This window comes from Primulina eburnea, chromosome 15 (assembly GCF_022965805.1).
Source record: "Primulina eburnea isolate SZY01 chromosome 15, ASM2296580v1, whole genome shotgun sequence".
Taxonomy (NCBI): domain Eukaryota; kingdom Viridiplantae; phylum Streptophyta; class Magnoliopsida; order Lamiales; family Gesneriaceae; genus Primulina; species Primulina eburnea.
The window spans coordinates 23,468,205-23,487,714 of NC_133115.1; the positions used below are offsets into that span (position 1 = coordinate 23,468,205).

The 19,510-nt window shown below is 35.2% G+C and overlaps 1 protein-coding gene across 1 annotated transcript; it reads right to left on the reverse strand.

Moving 5' to 3' along the window:
- Positions 1-6,916: 6,916 nt before the first annotated feature.
- Positions 6,917-7,951, reverse strand: LOC140815559 (mitogen-activated protein kinase kinase 10-like). Its single transcript, XM_073174638.1, has one exon. It carries the CDS (start codon positions 7,949-7,951, stop codon positions 6,917-6,919), a length of 1,035 nt encoding a protein of 344 aa, XP_073030739.1.
- Positions 7,952-19,510: the final 11,559 nt, after the last annotated feature.

Consider the following 19,510-nt stretch of genomic DNA (forward strand, 5'->3'; position numbering starts at 1 on the left):
TTTTCATAAATCTAGAGAATTTCTTCACAACGAGAGACATAGCATCATTGCTGCTTTTTTCAGCAGTCTTTTCAGAAGTGCTCTCAATGATGGTAGCAGGTATTGCTTGTGGAACAACTATAGCAGCAGCAGCAGTGGAAGTAGTAGCAACAGTAGCTACAAGAGCCTTGGTTGGTAGATTTGTTGATGGCTCTTCTCCACTTCTTACTTCCAATTCGAACTCATAGGCCTTCAAGTCAGTGAACAAGTCATGTAGCTCCAACTTTTTTAGATCTTTAGAGACTCTCATAGCCATTGTTTTGACGTTTCATTCCCTGGGTAAAGCTCGCATCACCTTGAATGCTATTTCTCTGTTGCCATGCTCTTTACCTAGAGCTGCTAGCTCATTAACAAAGCTGCTGAAACGTTCATCAAACTCATTTAGAATTTCACCAGCTTTCATTTTTAGACTTTCAAACTTCTGCATTTATACAGACAGTTTATTTTCCTTCGTCTGCTCATTTCCTTCACAGATTTGGATAAGCTTCTCCCAAATTAAATCTCTTTTGCAGTAGAACACATTTTGATTTTGCTGAAGGTATTTTTATCGAGAGTTTTGTAAAGAATGTCATTTGCAACATTATCAAGATTGGTTTTCTTCTTATCTTCGCCATTCCATTTGCTTTTTGGTTTTTCAACCATTTGTGGTGCACCATCAGTAATAGCAACAGCTGTATTAGGCTTTAAAATTTTTTAATGGACCATTTGTGATGACATACCACATGTCATCATCTTGGGCTCCAAGATGAGCTTGCATCCGGATCTTCCAATCATCAAAGTATTCTTTTGAGAACATATGAACATTGCTGAAATGTGCCATAACTATTTGTAAATATTTCAGAACAAGAGAAATCTGCTCTGATACCACTTGGGGGGGATCGATGTAGAGTTTAGAGGGGGGTGAATAAACTCTATCCTTTGACGATAGATTTTTCAAAGGATGCTAGAATCCTGTTAGAGATTGTAGATGTTCTTGTTCAAGAGTACGTCCAGCAGATCACAATAATAAGTGCGGAAACAATCCGATGGAGTAGGGTGAAAATAGTAATAACAGTAGACAGTAGAACAGTAGTTGTTTCTGGAAGTTCGAAGATAAAATCTTCTACGTCTCCCCTTCTTCTGTTTCCAGAAGGTATAATTAAAAGACTTTGGATTTTACAGTACAACACTCATATACACCCACTTCAGCAGAACTTATCCTATGCCTACTGAAACTCTTAGTAACTCAACACAATATGATTCAATATGACAAGGTTTTGGAAAAGACACTTTTCCAGTTTACAAGCTCTTCTTCAAAATAATATCGTAAGGCGTTTTACTAGAAGAGATGAAGAAAAAGCAGTACAAAATGATCTCTAAAGATCAAATGTAAGATATGAAGCATGTACTGCTTTTCTGCAAGTTGAGCTTGGAAGATAACGATTTGTTCGCGGTTTCTCAATGTACCGTTGGATAGATAATGTGTTTCTTGATAAAAATAATCAGCGTTGTTTTCTTCAAATGGGTTTAATCCATATATATAGATAACTTGAATCCAACGTCTATAATCAAATGGATTCTTTGACTTCTGAAAGAAACAAATTTATTGCTTAAAAAGGTTCCTGCAAAAAGGCTTCAGAACAATCAGTCTTGTTAAATACTAAAATAGGTAATGCGCATTAAATGAATATGTTCAGTATTAATAAAGCATTTAATACTCGTACTTGGTAAAGAAACGGTAACAATTAATATATCAAGGATATGTTCTGTTTCTAGCAGTGAGTCAAGTTCTGCTTCTGTTTCTGACAAGTACTCGAAGAGTACTGCTTAGTTAAAACGACAAGAGAACTTCTGTTTTTATATAGTCTTCTGGTTTAACTTAACGAGATCTACTGGTTTTGACTATCATCACCGCAATTAAATTAAGTCTATCAGATCATAAATCATTAAGATGTTAAAGAATTTAAGTTATAGTTTTATTTTAAGTCAAAAAAATAGTGTTTTTAAAGGTTTGTAAATTTTAGCATTTTAGGGCTTAATTTAATTTATCGAGTGAAATGAGAATGTTAAACATTGTAATTAGCAGAATTTGGAAATTTAGGAATTTAAATACACCCACTCGAATAAAATATTTTAATAATTTTGAATTATTAATTAAATCAAGTAATATTTAAGTGAGGGTAAAATTTAAATTGTAGGGCTCTTAATATGAAAATTTGAAGGCTAAATCAGTAATTTATATTGTAAGGGCTTAATTAGTAACTTTGATTAGAGTTTTAATTATACTAAAACATTTAATTAATATCCTAAGTAAATTATAAAAGAGTCCAAACCCAATTCACGTAACACAACTTACGCACACATAGTCACACACACTAAAACACCTTAGCTACACACACAAACAACCGATAAACGCTGCTCCGATCGCCCACCATTTTTCCCGCAACGATATTCGACGGTTCTAGCGTTTAAAAACGCAAAGGCATGTTTTAATCCTTCTTTTATACATTGATCTGTCATATTATGTATGATGATACAAATATGCATTAAAATGTATTGTTTATATACAAACATGCGATTAAAACCAATCGAAACCGCTTTCTGAAAATTGTGTTACATGTTTCGTACCTATGCTTGAGTTTTTTGATTGAAGCCTTCGGTTGGACCCTCCCCTGGGTTGCTGCTGTATGTGACTAGGATTTGGAGTGTGTCTAGACATGGTTAAGTGATCCAGTAAGGGTTAGAATTGGCCTGGCCCAATAAGAATACGTGAGGGTCACAGCTGCATGCATGCGTGAGTTCTTGGTTTCAGGTGTCAGCGCATGGGTTGGAAAGGGGCTCTTGGCTATGGTCTATGAAGTCTCTAAGGGTCCTAGGATGAGCCTAGTTAGGGTGGTTTAGATTCTGGTTTGCTAGGGAAACTGTTGGAAACAGAAACGTGAAAGCTGTACAGGAAGTGCTTCTCGAGGAGCAAGTCACGGCTTTATGGTTTAGAGGAGGCTTCGGTCTAGGGTCAGGACTCGTGGCCAGGGCTTGGTACATGTCTTAGGGTCCTAGGGAGAGCTAGATAGGGTGGTTCATGGGATGGTTGGCTAGGGAAGATGGCTGGAACCGGATGACAGCAGCTGCGCATGGGGTGGCTTCAAGTGCAAGGCTGCTCACGGCTCTTGCTTGTTTAGTGCATGGGCTGGAGTTGTGAGCTAAAAATGGATTAACCATGGTCTTATGTTATGTCTAAGGGTCGAGTCTAGTGCTTGGTTCGGGTTCGGTTCAAATCGGTTTAAGCGTGGAGTCGTTTGAAACGCATATGGGTCGTAGCGCATTTCCTGGGACAACTTTGATTTCTATGGATCGTCTAATCATGGTTGAAGTCCCGATTCGTTCGTTAAGTCGTATATTATTTTACTTAATACGTGAGTCGCATGTGTATGTTTGGGCTTTTGTGCTAAGTTTAGTTATTTAAATTTAAATTTATGACAACAAGTATAGGGTGTTCCATTGAAGTCCACGATGTTCAAAAATATGTATCACGTGCAAAATAATAAATTTAGAGCTATGCGATTTGTTTGGTAGCCAAATTATGTTATGTGTTTTCGGAGGATTAAGATATATTAGAGAGTGGACATCCAGTCCAAGGGATGTGGTGATCCATGTCGGTCCAGTATTGTAGTTTAGTTTGATCAAAAGATTTATGTGTATGAGCCACTTGCATTGAACAGAACTCTATGCAAAATTCTTTACGTTTATAATTATTCATAACGAGTAAGAAAAAAAATATGGTTTTATGATTTTTACGAAATTGTTTATGCAAAAAAGTCGTGTTATACATATTTATGTTTATAATATTTTATATACGTATTATTCGTTATTTAAGGTTTATGCATGATGAGTCATTAGACTCGATCGATGCAGATGATGTAGTTGATGAGACGGGAGGCGGTGACCAGTGAGCAGGCTCGGGCCAGTGGCAGTGCAAACCCAAGGACCTTGTCGTTTAAGTTATATTATTACGCGCGTTTTTAAACTATTTACGTACTCTGACGTTTGATTTATTAGGATTCGTGATAAGCAAATTAAATTTATAATTTTGTTAGACTATTTTTAAATTAAATTGGTTTATTTTTTGGATTTGAGGATTAATTGGATATTGATGATTTATTTTAAATGATGGAGTTTTAATATTAATTTTATTTTAGTATGAGTGATACCGTTAATTTATTTTAAGAGTTATATTTTTAATAAATTATTTAATAAGAAAATTTTAAATTTTTCCGTAAATATTAAAATATTAGTATTTCAAGATATGAATCGTCAAAGGAATGATACAAAAAGAAAGTAAAGAACAGCACGAAATATTTAGAAGCAAGCAGGAAATCTAAAAAAATTCAAACTTCCTTGCAATCTTTCGAACAATTCTCGCTTATGCTTTCCCTGTCAAACTGATTGTCCAAGTTGATTTGTTGAATGAAAACTTGACTAAAGTCGGGTATTTCTATAATAGGTTACTAATATGAATAGCATATATGGAGCTCGATTTTTATCAATTTTTTTCCCTCAGACGTAGTGCACTAACTTTTTTTTTCTTCTCCTTTTTGCATTTTTTTTCATCGGAATTGTGACATTGAGTTAATTTTACTGATGTGACGTCGATATTACTAACGTGGTTGATCGTAAGTTAGTAATTTGATGAAAAACAAGGAAAAATATAAGAGAAGTGGCGTTAGTGATGAATTGGAAGACAAAAACAAAATTTCAGGGAGGAAACTTACTTGTAGACATGCATATGTAGGTTCTTATAACTCCTGTTCCGTATTCAAAATGATTGACCCAAATTGTACATTATATGTGATTATAAAATCCTTTAGGCTATGTTTGGTTAATAAGTCTCATGTGAGATCGTCTCACGGATCCTAATATTTGAGACGGGTCAACCCTACCCATATTCAAAATAAAATGTAATACTATAGATAACCCAAATAAAAGATCTGTCTCACAATTACAACCCGTGAGACCGTCTCACACAAGTTTTTGTCATGTTTGGTGTATAGGATAGGATAATAATTGGATTGATAACAAAACTCAAGGTAAAGATGTGTAATGTGTTTTGATAAAATATGTTTTGTTTGGTAAGATTTTAATGAGTATGATAAATTTTATATTTTTGTTATTGAGACAAAAATACCTCTATACTAGCATTGATGACAATTTAATACATAAAATGATATTTGTAGTTTTTTATATTAATTCTAGTGTTAATATAGAAATTAGTGATGACGAAATCGATTCACCTCCACATACCAAAGATGTATTGAATATATATATATATATATATATATATATATATATATATAGGTTTAAAATAAAAAAAGTTACAACGAGACGACAAATTTTTCTTCAAATTTTACAGTGGAGTAAAATAATAATTTATGTGATATTTTAAGCATTGGATTGTCAATCCTTTCAAAACTATGAGATTTCTTTTCAATCAAATAGGGTTTTTTTTTTTATCATGAGTTCTTGATTAATTGAGCTTATAAACAAAAGAGACAAACATAGGATTAACAATCTATCCTACACTTATCACTCACACCAAACATAACCTTCAACTTCTATTCATCTAATCCACGTAGGAAGGACATCACAATCACCGTCATTAACATGTTTTCTATCTCTTTGTACTTTTTTTTAGAATAAGTACGGACACGGATCACCTACTGTGCACAGCATCATGCTGTGCACACATTGAATTTTTTTTATTTTTTTTATTTTTGTTTTTTGTTTTTTCACTTTTTTCACCCTCTTTTTATCTTTTGTTTCCTTCAATTTTCCTCCATAATTTTACAATTAAAAATTACTCTATTAAATTTTTACATGTGAAAACAGTATTATTTTTTCGAATTTGATGAGTATTTTTAATTTTTTTTTCCAATGAACAAAATTTTTAACAATATAAAACTATTAACATGTTAATGCTTAAATTAAAATTTAGAACATTTCCATCATGCAAAATTAAAAACTAATAAACCGTATTATTTTTTTCGAATTTGATGAGTATTATTAATTTTTTTTCCAATGAACAAAATTTTTAACAATATAAAACTATTAACATGTTAATTCTTAAATTAAAATTTAGAACATTTCCATCATGCAATATTAAAAACTAATAAATCATATTATTTTTTCGACTTTGAGATATTTAATTTTTTTCCATGAAAATAACAATATAAAACATTAAATGTTATGCTAAATAAATTTTCTATATAAAATATATGTTGTGATGGAAAAATAGGTGGAAAAAAAAAAAAGGAAACAAAAAAGACAAATATTTCTATGTGTCGTGGGATCAAATAGTACTATTGAACTAGAAAAAATTTGTCGTTGAAGCGATAGAAAACTATGTTTTGATTGTTTTTTTTTTTATTTCAATCATAATTAATCGAAATTTTGACATGACATCAAAATGTTATAATAACATCAGAAATTATAGAAATGGATAGGTGAAAATTAAAAGTTTGTTTACCAAAACCAAATTTTGAAAATGTAATTGACCAAATTAAAACAAAAAATAGGATAAGTTTGTATAAAAAAATGTTTTTTTTTGCTTAAAAAGTTAGGAGTAGTCATTTTTATGATTTCAGATTAAGTGAAATGGTTATGCCTTTCGATTTTTAAATATTGGTTATGGAGACAGCTAAAATTTGGAATTAAGTTTCAAATATATGAATGGTGGAATTAGCAGCTAAATCTTTAAATATTTATGTTTTATGCTACACGGATCACAAATATATAATAAAATTCACTATAATATGATATTAAAAAATATACATTCTTATTTTCAAAATATATATATATATATACACACACACATTCCTAGGATGCAACACTCACAGTTACACCCTTACTTCTGATTAGAAGATGTATTATTGTTCACAAAAGGGTGAGAAAGAAGCTCTTCCACGGTCCCTCTGATCCTCCAGTCTCTTTCCAAACACCTTTGGCAAAAACTCTGGAACTCCAAAGAAGCCAACCTTAGCATGGGTTTCACATCCTCTTCAAAGCAAATCGCACACATCAAAGTCACCCAATCAGGCTTCTGCCCCGGCTTGACCAACGGGAAACGCCCCAAGTAACATTCCATAGCCACCAGGCCGAGTGACCATATGTCTCCCGCAAACCCTCCCGAGCAACCATCCTTGTTCCATTTCTCAGGGTCCATCCTCTCAGGGCTCATGTACGCGCACGTGCCCACACAAGAGTCCATACTGTCTGCCTGGTTTCCGTTTATCACGACTCGACTCGCACCAAAATCGGCTAGTTTCACCTCTCCTTTAGCTCCATTCACCAACAAATTTGAGGGTTTTATGTCTCCATGCACTATTTGCATCCCATGCAAATATTGCAACCCTTTCAACACATTTCTTGCTATCCCTGAAATCACATTCTCAGGCAGTTTCTTGTTCTTGCGCAGTATATCGTGCAATGATCCCATATCCATGTACTCCATCACGAAGCAAAGATCACCTCTTCTACCACTACCCTCTTCAAATCCACTATCGAGAACACCTAAACACCTCACAATGTACTCCGAGGTGTCGACACGTGTGAGTATATCTGCTTCACTCAACGCCAGTTGTCGATATTCGAGGTCTTCCAAGTTATCGAAGTCGTGCAGCACTTTCAAAGCATAAATCATACCAGTCTGCTCATGACAAACCTTGTAAACAGTGCCACCATTGCCATGTCCAAGAATTTCGAGTTTCTTGAGGTCCGAAACGCAATTAGTACCTAGCGAGCTAGAAGTTGAGCCCGAACTTGCAGACGACAATGATGATGACGACCCTGATGATGGAAACGACATAAGAGCGCAATTTGGGTCCAAAGGCAAAATCAATCTCAAAGCCTGTTGCTGCCTTCTTTCCCTCATCGAAGTCATCTTTTTTTCACAAACTACACACACTAGCTTGAACATGTGCCTAAATACGAATATATTATGTGGGTTTTTTGTTGGGGATTTTAAAGTATATTTATTTGGTTTAGAGTGAAGATAGGCTTAAAGATGAATTTCGAGCTGCCACTTGTGATATTTCAGGTATCCACAATGCTATTTCCATGCATACATCTTGAACATGTGCCTAAATACGCTATATTATGTAATTTTATAATTTTGTTCGTTAATTAAATATTAACTACCAATAGAGGTCTGCAAGACGTACGGATGGAAATTTACCAACCCGTAGATACACATCATATGTATTAATTGTGGAAAAATCATCTATTATATTAATTTCAAGCTTCATCAGTATTATTCTTACATACGCGTGGGTAATCTAAATTAATCAAATATTTGTTTTTCCATTCACTAATCGATTTGGGAAAAAATTCGGTGCAATAATTGATACGATGACGCCATCCGATAAAATGCGAAACAAAATTTACATTTTTTTTCAATTAGAACAGATTTAGCCACAAAAAAAAGTAATAATCATAAATAAATTCCACACAAATCTACTCAATTGATTCGCCAAACTGCTTTAATTCAACCGATAAGTTTAGTTTAACCAAGACTAGACCAAAATTCATTACGAAGTGTACGATGTTTTTTAAATTCATTCCTAGTTGATTGAGCCACCTAAAACAAAGATAAAAATTGTTTGAGCTTGAAACTAGCATTTGTTATGTAAACGTCACGTTTCATTAGTAAGAAAATTTAGATGTCCATACGTATATATGAGTACTCATTGGATGAAACAATGAACGGCCCTCCCTCGGACTTCTCAAGTTGTTATCACTCATCAAGTTGACTAGTACACGGTTATGGTTGTAGATCATTAGTCTTTTCATCCAGGACAACATAGAGACTCTATGTACTAATACTGCATTTTGATTTGTTTAGTCACTCCATAAAGTTCATCAAGTAGCGAGGTTGAATGTAGTTTCCACATATGTAGGAGCTGATATACTGTAGTCGGGGATTTTCCACTCACCTACGAGTGTGGATATTTTATGTGTTCTGATGAGTTAATAGTGCAATGAATCTCTCACCAGGTAAGACATGTGTATTATGGATAGGTGTTTTGTTAGTCAAATATGATGCCACTATGATTATTCAAAAATACATTACAGTATTATCGAATTCATTTGCAACTCTTGATTTATCAATAGTTGCATATTCGATAGAAATATATGTGTTGAAGTTATAGAGCTCAAAACCAGTACACGTAAAACTCATGTATTTATTTAATTGTTAAATTATTTATTTAAAATTTAAAATGATTTTTAGCGGTATATGATTTATAAATTTTCATTAATTTAAATTATTTATGTTTATGTGATGCACGTTAAAATGTTTCATTTTCAGGAGATTATTCGATGCGAGATCGAGGAAAAGAGATCGGCGACGATTTTGGCAATTTTAAAAATGTTGTATTTTATTTTAAGTTAGGATTGTGGTATTTTAAATGATTTATTTAGTTTTAAGTATTTTTGAAGCCTAATTTAATTATTAGATGATTTTTAAGATTTTTAAAATTTTAAAGTTTATCAATTGTGTAGTTTTTAAATCAAGAGATTTTATTAAAGTTAGTAAAGGGGTTAGCATTTTTGGTTATCATTTGATTAGAATTTTGGTTAGCATTTTTAATTGTTTAATTAAGCAAATTCTCTTCCCCTGATTTACTAACACACGCACAAACACTTCTGCACACACACACACACACACGTTAGACACACACACTTCATTTTATTTCATTTCAATTTTTGAGAGCAAAAGTTAGGGTCCTTAGACCATCTCCAACCCACTGCACTACATTCTGCACTATATTCTGCACTACAATAGTGTAACACTAAATTCATCTCCAACCTATCTACACTACATTCTACACTAAAAAAGAATATTCTCAGAATATTCTTATAATATTAATTTTAATTCAATAATAACTATTTATAATTTCATTACACAATTATACATAATAAATGTAATTATATTATTTCATTGTTTATTAGAAAATCGATTAAAAAAATAGAATTATACAATCTATTTAATATTTAAAAAAAATTTAAAAAAATTTAAATTATTATTTATGTTTCAACAATAAATTATTTTAAAAATTTAAAAATAAAAATATTAATTATATAATTAATATATAATAGAATATTAAATATTTATAATTATTAAAAAACAAAAAAAAATAAAAAAAAAATAAAAATAGATGTGGCAGCACTTTGTGCTGCGCCACATGTAGAGTTGCTTTTAGAGCAACTCTAGTCCAGCACCATTTTTGGTGCTGGATTGGAGTGAAAATCCTTGCTCCACAATGGAGCAACTCCATTGTGGAGCAAGGATTGGAGTTGCTCTTAGAGTTCATAGCAGCCTCCCCTTTCCTCTGCAATTTTTCAGCACACTCTCGTCCACTTTTCTTCAAGAAAATCGTGCCACGTTCGTTCCGGATCAACCCTCGCACCTTCTCCGCTTCGGTATCGTTGTACAATCTATTATTTCTGCATTGATCTCGTTATATTATGTGTTGGGATGTTTATTCTGCGTAAAAATTCATGTATGTTGCAAAAAAATTTGAGCAAAAACGTTTGAAATAATTTTTGGATCAAAATTTTTAGATCTGAAAACGTCTCTGCTGAATTTCGATTACTACAAAAATTTGGTTGATTTTTTGGAAAGGTTTTTTACATATAAAACATATTATTTTTTGATATCTTCGATTTGACAGTAAATTTGTACTTTTTGGACAAGAAACGAGTGCGTTATGAATGTTTTCGTGGGACTGCTCAAACTGCGATTTTATGAAAATGTGTTCTTGACGTGTTCCTGAAGTTTATTTGTTGCAGGCTTCGTTGGGGACCGTTGGATGATCGCTGTTGCATTTAGGTATATTGAGTATGAGGTCGGGATGATTTTTGGTGCTTCATTTCGTGTCGATAGGCACGAAGTTGCATTAGAAGTCGTAGGAATCGTGTTGGTGTCAAAATGTCGTATTCATGAGTTGTGTTGCATTACATGTCGTGCTTCGTTGTTTCGGGGCGTTTTTGTGAGTTGAATCATTGTCATAGCGTCCTAGAATGAGTCTTGAGGTGTCGGTTCGAGTCGATAGGGTGTGGCTTAGAGTTTGCATCAAATTTGAGATTTTGGGGTCGAATGGATGCAGAACTAGCGCCGCAGGGCTGCCTGGAGGCGCCGCAGCACTAGGGATGCGGCTCTTCTAGTGCTGCAGCGCTAGGCAGGGCAGTAGGGCTCAGCGACGAGGCGCTTGAACATGATTTTTGAACTACTATGTAGGGCTCATGTCTTCTATGTTTTGGGAAATGTTTATACATCATTTTAAGATTTGTTTCGGGGGTTGGTTTCATGTTTAGTACGATGATTAAACGAGGTCAAGTCCTGAGAGATTTAGAATGTCATAAGAAATTTGTCATTTCAAGTGGTGAGCACGACTATTACGTCTAAGCTATGGAAAAACTAAGTGCATGTAATCATGTTAGTATGAGCAGCCGTGGCCCCAAGCAAGACCTAATGAATCCCTCAACGCTATGTAAGTATGTTCGACGTGCAAAAGAAAAATATTTTATGTTTTGATATATGCTAAATGTTTTATGACCAATTATGAACGGGTTTGGACGTCAATGAACGTGGCAGAGGACCTCTCCACCCCGGTAAAGTATGACCGGGTTTATATCAGGATTGAAAAGCGGTAAAGCATGACCAGGGACCAATCCACCTGGTAAAGCATGATCGAGGATCTCATGTATGTGTTAGGTCTTGTAAAACCGTTGTTAAAGGCAATGTGGTTAAAGGATGCACTCTATGACAACGGTGAAAAACCTTTGTCGTAGACGTCTAAAGACAATGGTGAAAAACCGTTGTCATAGGTATTGTAAAATCGTTGTTAAAGGCCCTGTGGTTAAAGAGTGCGCTCGAATACAACTGTGAAAAACCGTAGTCGTAGACGTCTAAAGACGATGGAGAAAAATCGTTGTCGTAGCACTGGAAAATCGTTGTTAAAAGTCGATTAGCGACAATTTTTCTTAATATTTCCGTCAGCAGTCGCTGATTAGCGACGGTTATTCATATGATTTCCATCGCTAATTAGGGATGGTTAAATAAACCGTCGCTAATTTAGCGACGGATTTTCCATAAAGTTCGTTGCTAATTTTGCGACGGTTGTGATCATGTCGTCGCTGATTGTTTATGTAAAATAAAAAGAAATTACTTTTAATAAAGTGAAAAAATTAAAAATCATTATAAATATAACGTGGTTAATTTACTGTTCAAATAAAAAGGCTCATCAAATAATACCTGAAACAAAAAATTGGAGACTTTTAATCACCATCAGCTGCCACAAATTTTTATTTAATTTAATGCTGAACTTTTATTTTATAAAAAACCTTAATTGACAAAATTTATACCCTTATTCTAAAAATTCTCAGCAAAAGCAAAACGTAATCAATAAACAATGAAAGAATCGGTTAAACGAATAAAGAGTGTTTAGAAGGGGGGTTGAATAAACACCCTCAAATTTAAATATTCTACGACAATTTGAGTTTAGTTTTGTTACAAACTGATACTAGGTATCACGTCAGTCAATGACAATCAGTTAAACTGAATGAAACAGTTGCGGAAAATAAACTGACTGAAATATAGAGTATCTAACTGAAAAATAATGACTGAAGTAAAGATAACACAATTTGTTTCTGGATGCTCGGAGACTTGAATAACTCCTACGTCACCCCTTCTATCACGAAGATAGGATATCCACTAAAAGACTTTGATCAAATACAAGATACTGTACTGACCCTACTTCAGTTTGGACTTATCACTTTGCCACAACTGAAACTCTTAATATATAACACTTTTACAGATGGTAACTGATATTATTGCAGCGTAACAACAAGTAGAATGTAATAGCTGAAATCAGTCGTTGTTTCTTCGGCTGCTATCTTCGATTATTTATAGGCTTCTCTCTCAACGGTAACATTAAAGGATATTTGAATATTCTAGCCGTTGATTGCCACGTCGATATACTCTGACAGTCGTACACTGCTTTTTCTGAAATGCGGCGTTCCACTACAAGTTGCAGGTAGTTGTACTATTTGTCGGTTGTCGCTTTCAACTGATGACGTGTACAGCTGAGAGATCAGCTGGTAAAGAGTCAGTTGACGAGAATGACTGAAGAGTTGTTCAGCTAGAGATCAGCTAGTTGTTCAGTTATAATTCAGTTGCGTCGATCAGTTAGCTAAATTCAGTTGCGTAGTTCAGTTGATTTATATTTTTGTCAAACACCGGAATTCAGTTTCCAACAATTTCCCCCTAGAACAACTGAACTCATATTCTTCACAAATACAAGAAAGACTGTTGCTTAAGAGATTTCTTCTGCTGTTCTAGAATCTCTTTGAGCTCTTCCCCCTTTTTGTCAAACAGCTTCATCTTGACATATAATTTCCGAACGTCAGTAGCTAGAAGCCGGACAGAGGTGGAAAAGTTTTCAATAGCAGAGGTCATTGTGACTTGCAGCAAATCTATCTTCCTGAAGACGAGTGTCTCGACACTGTCAACTCGTTTGTTAATAGAATTTTGAGTTAAAGTGAGACTCAAGGCTATCCCCTTATTCTTCTGGATTTCTTCAACTGCAAATGAGAGAGAGGTAACAGCAGTTTGGATAGCTTTTAGCTTTTCGGAATTGAACTGTTGAGAGTCTTCCAATTTTAGGGTGTGAGACAGTTGCGTATTCTGAATCTTTGAGATGGCTGAGAGCATCTGATTCATACTATCCTGCATATTCTGAATTTCTTCGAGAACAAGATCAAAATCTGATGAGGATGGAGGAGGAGACTGATGAAGGTTTCCGGTCCTCTTGTAGTTTGATCAAATATAATCAACTCTTGATCAGTTGCTACTGTTTCAGCAACAATCTGAACTGAAGTGATTGCAGCAACTTCTTCTGGAATTGGAGGTGGAGAAGGTGGATTCTGATCAGCAGATGAGCTGCCTAGAAGAATAATAGGATCTGATGAAGCCAAAACTGGTGCTTCTATAGGGTGATCTTGGGAATCAGTTGGCACAACAGTTGGAATAGCTTGTTCAGCAAATAGATCTTGCTGAACTGGTGCTTCTAAAGAGATAGGAACCTCTGGATGGATTCACCGCATGATCAGCATAGGCAGTAGAATTGTTGGAACGTAGTTAGCCTTCAGTTTGTCAAGAATTTGTGCTAACTTCTTCGCTCTCATCTGATCAAACAAATAAGTTTTTCTCCCCAGAGCTTGAACAATTGTTGCCACTTTGACCATCTTGAGGACAAAGGCTTCCAGTTTGATGAACTTGTTCAGCTGGGATTTCTTTCTCAGTTTCTTGGCAAAAAAATGAGTACAATAAGCTGTCCAAGCATTATACAGTTGAAGTTTTGATGCTGCAAAATTGTTAACCCTATCTCAAACAAGGTCAATATGGGTCTGAATGGCATTGGAAAGCCTAGGCACTTCAATCAATTTGCCCTTGCCTTTATTAGAACTGAGGATGTGTGGAATTTCCAGACCAGTTCGAGTAGCATCCACCCGTTCTATAATAGTGATGCCTTTGGGGTCGGGCAGGTGCCAGAACAGTAAGACGAGCAATATTAATCAGAGGAGCCTTTGATCCTAACTGTTTCTTTCTTTGCACCAGCTGATTTTTCTGGTAGGATGATCTTCAAAAGAACTGCTTCAATTGGCTGCTGAGCATCTGAAGAAATTGGTTTTTCAGTAGGAATAGATTCCTCTGTAGTTGTTGGCTTAATTCTCTAGGTCCTTGGTTTCTTGGCGATCTTTGGGGAAGGAGTTTTCTCTGAATCTGATTCACCCACAACTAAATTTCCTTTTTGCTGACTTCAGTTGAGCCAATGTCTTGGCATTTTTCACAGATTTAGGGGCCGCCTGTTGAGTCCCAATCTCCTGCTTTATCTTTACAAACTGAGCGGGAGAAATGTCTAATTTGGTCTTGAGTGGCATAGTATTCTTCGTATTGAAGACTTTGAATTTGGATGATTTTTCTGAATCATCTGCCACTAATCCATTCACTTTCAGCAAATAGCTCAGTTGCACGGCAAAGCCTTTGGACTGTTTGGATGATAGAAACATATTCTTTAAAATATTGAATATGAGATGCTTCCAGTTGAGTTTACGTTCAACCATAATGATAGAAATGGCCTGAAATTTTTCCAACGTAAGTGCAGCAAAAGATCCAGCTTTCGCCAAAATTCCTTTGGCGATTATATCAGCAAGTAACTGAACCTCGTGCTTCAGCTCCTTCTTTGGATCGGAAACTTTGATTTTCCGTCCATCAGCAGAAAGTGAGGTTTGCATTTCTTCAACACCAGATGCTTTTACATCAGAGAGGTGTGCCAGTCCTTCAGATGGTAAAGAAAAGATTTCTCCAAAAGAATCTTCAGAGATGGTCAGCAACTGACCATTGATAGTAGAGGTGATGTTTCCATTAGAATTGATCATACCGGTAAAGTAGAAATCCTGAAGTTCTTTGGGGTATATCTATTATGATGATTGTCCCAAGAATGTCCTTAACCCAGCAGTTTCGAGTTTTTGAAATACGTTCTTGACATCAGCGTTGCCGAAGGATATAATCGATCCGAAGTTGATAGCCATTGCATTCAGCATATAAATGGGAGTTTGATTCTCCATTTGGAACTGAATGAATTCATAGAAAATAGAAGGATGAGATTTGTTTTTGCTCTCAAGAGTTTGTAGATAAACGTAAAGTAAAACTGAAATGGAGCGGGGAATGGTACATATGTACGTGACTATTCAAATTCTGGACACGTGTCAGTCCATAGAATTTTTGAATTACAACGTGTGTACGTGTGCTGTAAGCGTGTGTAATTTAAACGGTTCAAAAGGTGTCCAAGTTTCCACCAATCATTTGCTGAAGGGTAGCATTTAATGCTTGAAGAACAGTCACGTCACTTGATTTGGAATATAATATGGTTAATTAGTTAACTTATATGAGAAGATTAGTGAAAAGCTCAACTGAATGATCAGTTGTGAGACTGTGTCCTCAGTTGAGAGTTGACTAACAATTGTCTTCTCAGTCAACCTCTTAAAACCAATGTTCCCCCTTAATAGATGCATAAAAGAAAATTTCGAGAATATAAACAAGATTAATTAAAAGAAATCTTGATGCTTAGTAGTGTAAACGTCTGTCATAGTGAATTGGTCCTTTCATCTTCTTTGTCATGTTCTATAAATAAGAGTAGCCCAGTTAGTCGCAAATATATTAGCAAATTATATTCAATAAAGAAAATGGCAGGTGCATGCAGTTCAGAATCTCCGGACATGGCTGAAGATTTCATGAAAGCAGCTCTGGAGAAGAGAAAAGTTGAGATGGAAGATGATGTTTTCCATCAAATTCTACACTACTGGGAGAATCTCCAAGAACTTCAGTTTCTTTGGGAGAATGAGATGGCAAACACTCCCATTTTGCTGGAAAAACTTGAGAAATATCGGGAACGCTTGCACGTTGCCCATGCTGTGAATATTTTCGAACCAGACAATATTTACGAGCTGATGCTCTACAAGGAGAAGAGGATCCTGCAGCTCATATCTCAATCTGACAGCTTTCATAAGACTTGCACTGTAGATATAAATCAATGGATGGTCAAATGGAGGGTTTTTGTTCAGGAGGAATTGTATAATGTAATTCGCAACAAATTCCTCAAATGAATGAAATGATGTTATCAGTTTATCTCTGTCTTGTTATTTTCCTGCATTACTTGATTTCATCAGTTGATAAGTAGATCATAAGCACAAGTACTGAATACAATGAACTGATAGAAGATTAACTGACATCAGTAAAGAGTCATAAAAAATTATAAAGAACTAATTGAGTGATCAGTAAAAGACAGTCAAACTGACAAAAGAATTAACCACCAAGATAGCAACAAGACTGATTAGGATAAATCAATTAATCCAAATATATTGCGAAAATGAGAAAACTTAGTCTCAGCCAGTGGTTTGGTGAAGATATCAGCTGCTTGCTGCTCAGTTGAGACGCATTCTAGTCTGATGTTCTTCTTCAAGGCATGATCTCTGATGAAGTGATGCCTGGCATCTATATGCTTGGTCCTGGAGTGAAGAACTGGATTGTAGGTGATAGCAATCGTATTTGTATTATCACAGAATATGGGCGATTCTTTAGCATCAATTCCATAATCTCTCAGTTGTTGCTGAATCCAGAGCAGTTGAGCACAACAGCTTCCGGCAGCAAGATATTCTGCTTCAGTTGTGGAAGTTGCTATGGATGTTTGCTTCTTGCTGAACCTAGGAGATCAGTCTGTCCCCTAGAAATTGACATGATCCACTAGTACTTTTACGATCAAACTTACATCCTGCATAATCTGCATCTGAATATCCAACTAAATTGCAAGATGAATCTTTATACCATAACCCAACATTTTGTGTGCCCTTAAGATATTTCAAAATATGCTTGGCAGCTGCAAAGTGTGATTGCATAGGATTTTCTTGAAATCTAGCACACATACATACATCAAATACAATATCAGGACGACTAGCAGTTAGATACAATAATGAACCTATTAAACCTCTGTAAAGTGTCGTCTCAATTGATATTCCCCCTTGATTAGTATCCATTTTTACTGATGAGATCATGGGAGTACTTGCAGCTGAACACGATTCCATGCCAAACTTCTTCAGTAATTCCTTCGTGTATTTAGTTTGACTAATGAAAGTGCCCGACTCCAGTTGATTCACTTGTAATCCAAGAAAGAATGTCAGTTCACCCATCATGCTCATTTCAAATTTCTCCTGCATTAACTTAGCAAACTTCTCGCATAATTTGGGGTTTAGTTGACCCAAAAATAATGTCATCAACATAAATTTGAACGAGTAGAATATGATCATTCTTGGAGAATTTGAACAATGTATTATCAACTGATCCAACAGAAAAATTGTGATCAGTTAGAAATTTTGAAAGGGTCTCATACCAAGCTCTTGGAGCTTGCTTAAGACCATATAAGGCTTTGTTCAAATGGTAGACATTATCAGGAAGGTGATGATTGATAAAATCTGGAGGTTGTTCAACGTAGACTTCTTCCTGCAACTGGCCATTCAGAAATGCACTCTTTACATCCATTTGATAGACTTTGAAGTTTTTGAATGAAGCATAGGCAAGGAATATTCTGATTGCCTCCAGTCTTGCAACTGGTGCATATGTCTCATCGTAATCAATTCCTTCTTCTTGCCTATATCCTTGTGCTACTAGCCTTGCTTTGTTGCGCACAACTGAACCATCTTCGTTCAGTTTGTTCCTGTACACCCATTTTGTACCTATAACAGTTTTTGAAATTGGTCTTGGAACTAAGTTCCAGACATTGTTATGGATAAACTGATTTAGCTCCTCTTGCATTGCATTTATCCAGTTTGAATCAGCAAGAGCTTCATCAGTCTTCTTGGGTTCTAGTTGTGATACGAAAGCTGAATGAATGAATAAATTGAGCATCTGATTTCTTGTTCTTACTGGATCAGATGGTTTACCTATTACCAACTCTGGAGGATGTGATTTCTTCCAACTGAGTTCAGCATTTATTGCTTCTAAATCAGCAACTGCTTCTGTGGGCAACTGAACGTTTTCAGTTTCAGTTGGAGCAGTTTTAGATGGTAATTGAATGTCATTTGGTTGTTCTATCAACTGATTGTTAGGAACAGCTTCTGGTTCAGCTGGTTGATCTAACACTTCTGGTTCAGGTGTTTGGAGGTTGCTTTGATTAATATGGGGGTCTTCTTCATCATCATCATCCAAGCTTATATCTGTAAATCTATCAGCTAGCTCAACTTGATTGGTTGGCTTGTCAGTTAGTACAGTTTCATCAAAAACAACATGGATAGATTCCTCAACATTTAAAGTAATTTTGTTGAAGACTCTATAAGCTTTACTCACTGAAGAATAACCAAGAAATATTCCTTCTGCAGATTTAGCATCAAAAGCTTTTAAATGAGTTTTATCATTGACAAGTATAAAACATCTGCAGCCGAATATTTTAAAATATGAAACCACACTTTTTCTTCTATGCCAGATCTCATAAGGTGTTTTCATATGATTATTATTAATCATTGATCTGTTTTGAGTGTAACACGCAGTGTTCACTGCCTCTACCCAAAACCTTTGAGAGATACTAGAATCAGCAAGCATTGTTCTAGCAGCTTCTTTGAGAGTCCGATTTCTCCTTTCAGCTACACCATTTTGATGAGGAGTTCTAGCTGCTGAGAGCTCATGCTTAATTCCGGCATTCTCTAAATAATTTGAAAGAATTTGAATGATAAATTCAGTTCCTCGATCGGATCTGATTCTGTCAATTCCAACTGATTTTTCATTTAATAATCTTTTGAAAAGCTTAATCAGTTGAGCAGCAGTTTGGTCTTTGAACTTGAGAAATATAACCCAAGTGAATCTTCAAAAGTCATCTACAACCACCAAGGT

Bases quoted from the DNA above. Each gene is read 5' to 3' on its own strand.
- LOC140815559 (XM_073174638.1), bottom strand. From the start codon at position 7,951: ATGACTTCGATGAGGGAAAGAAGGCAGCAACAGGCTTTGAGATTGATT.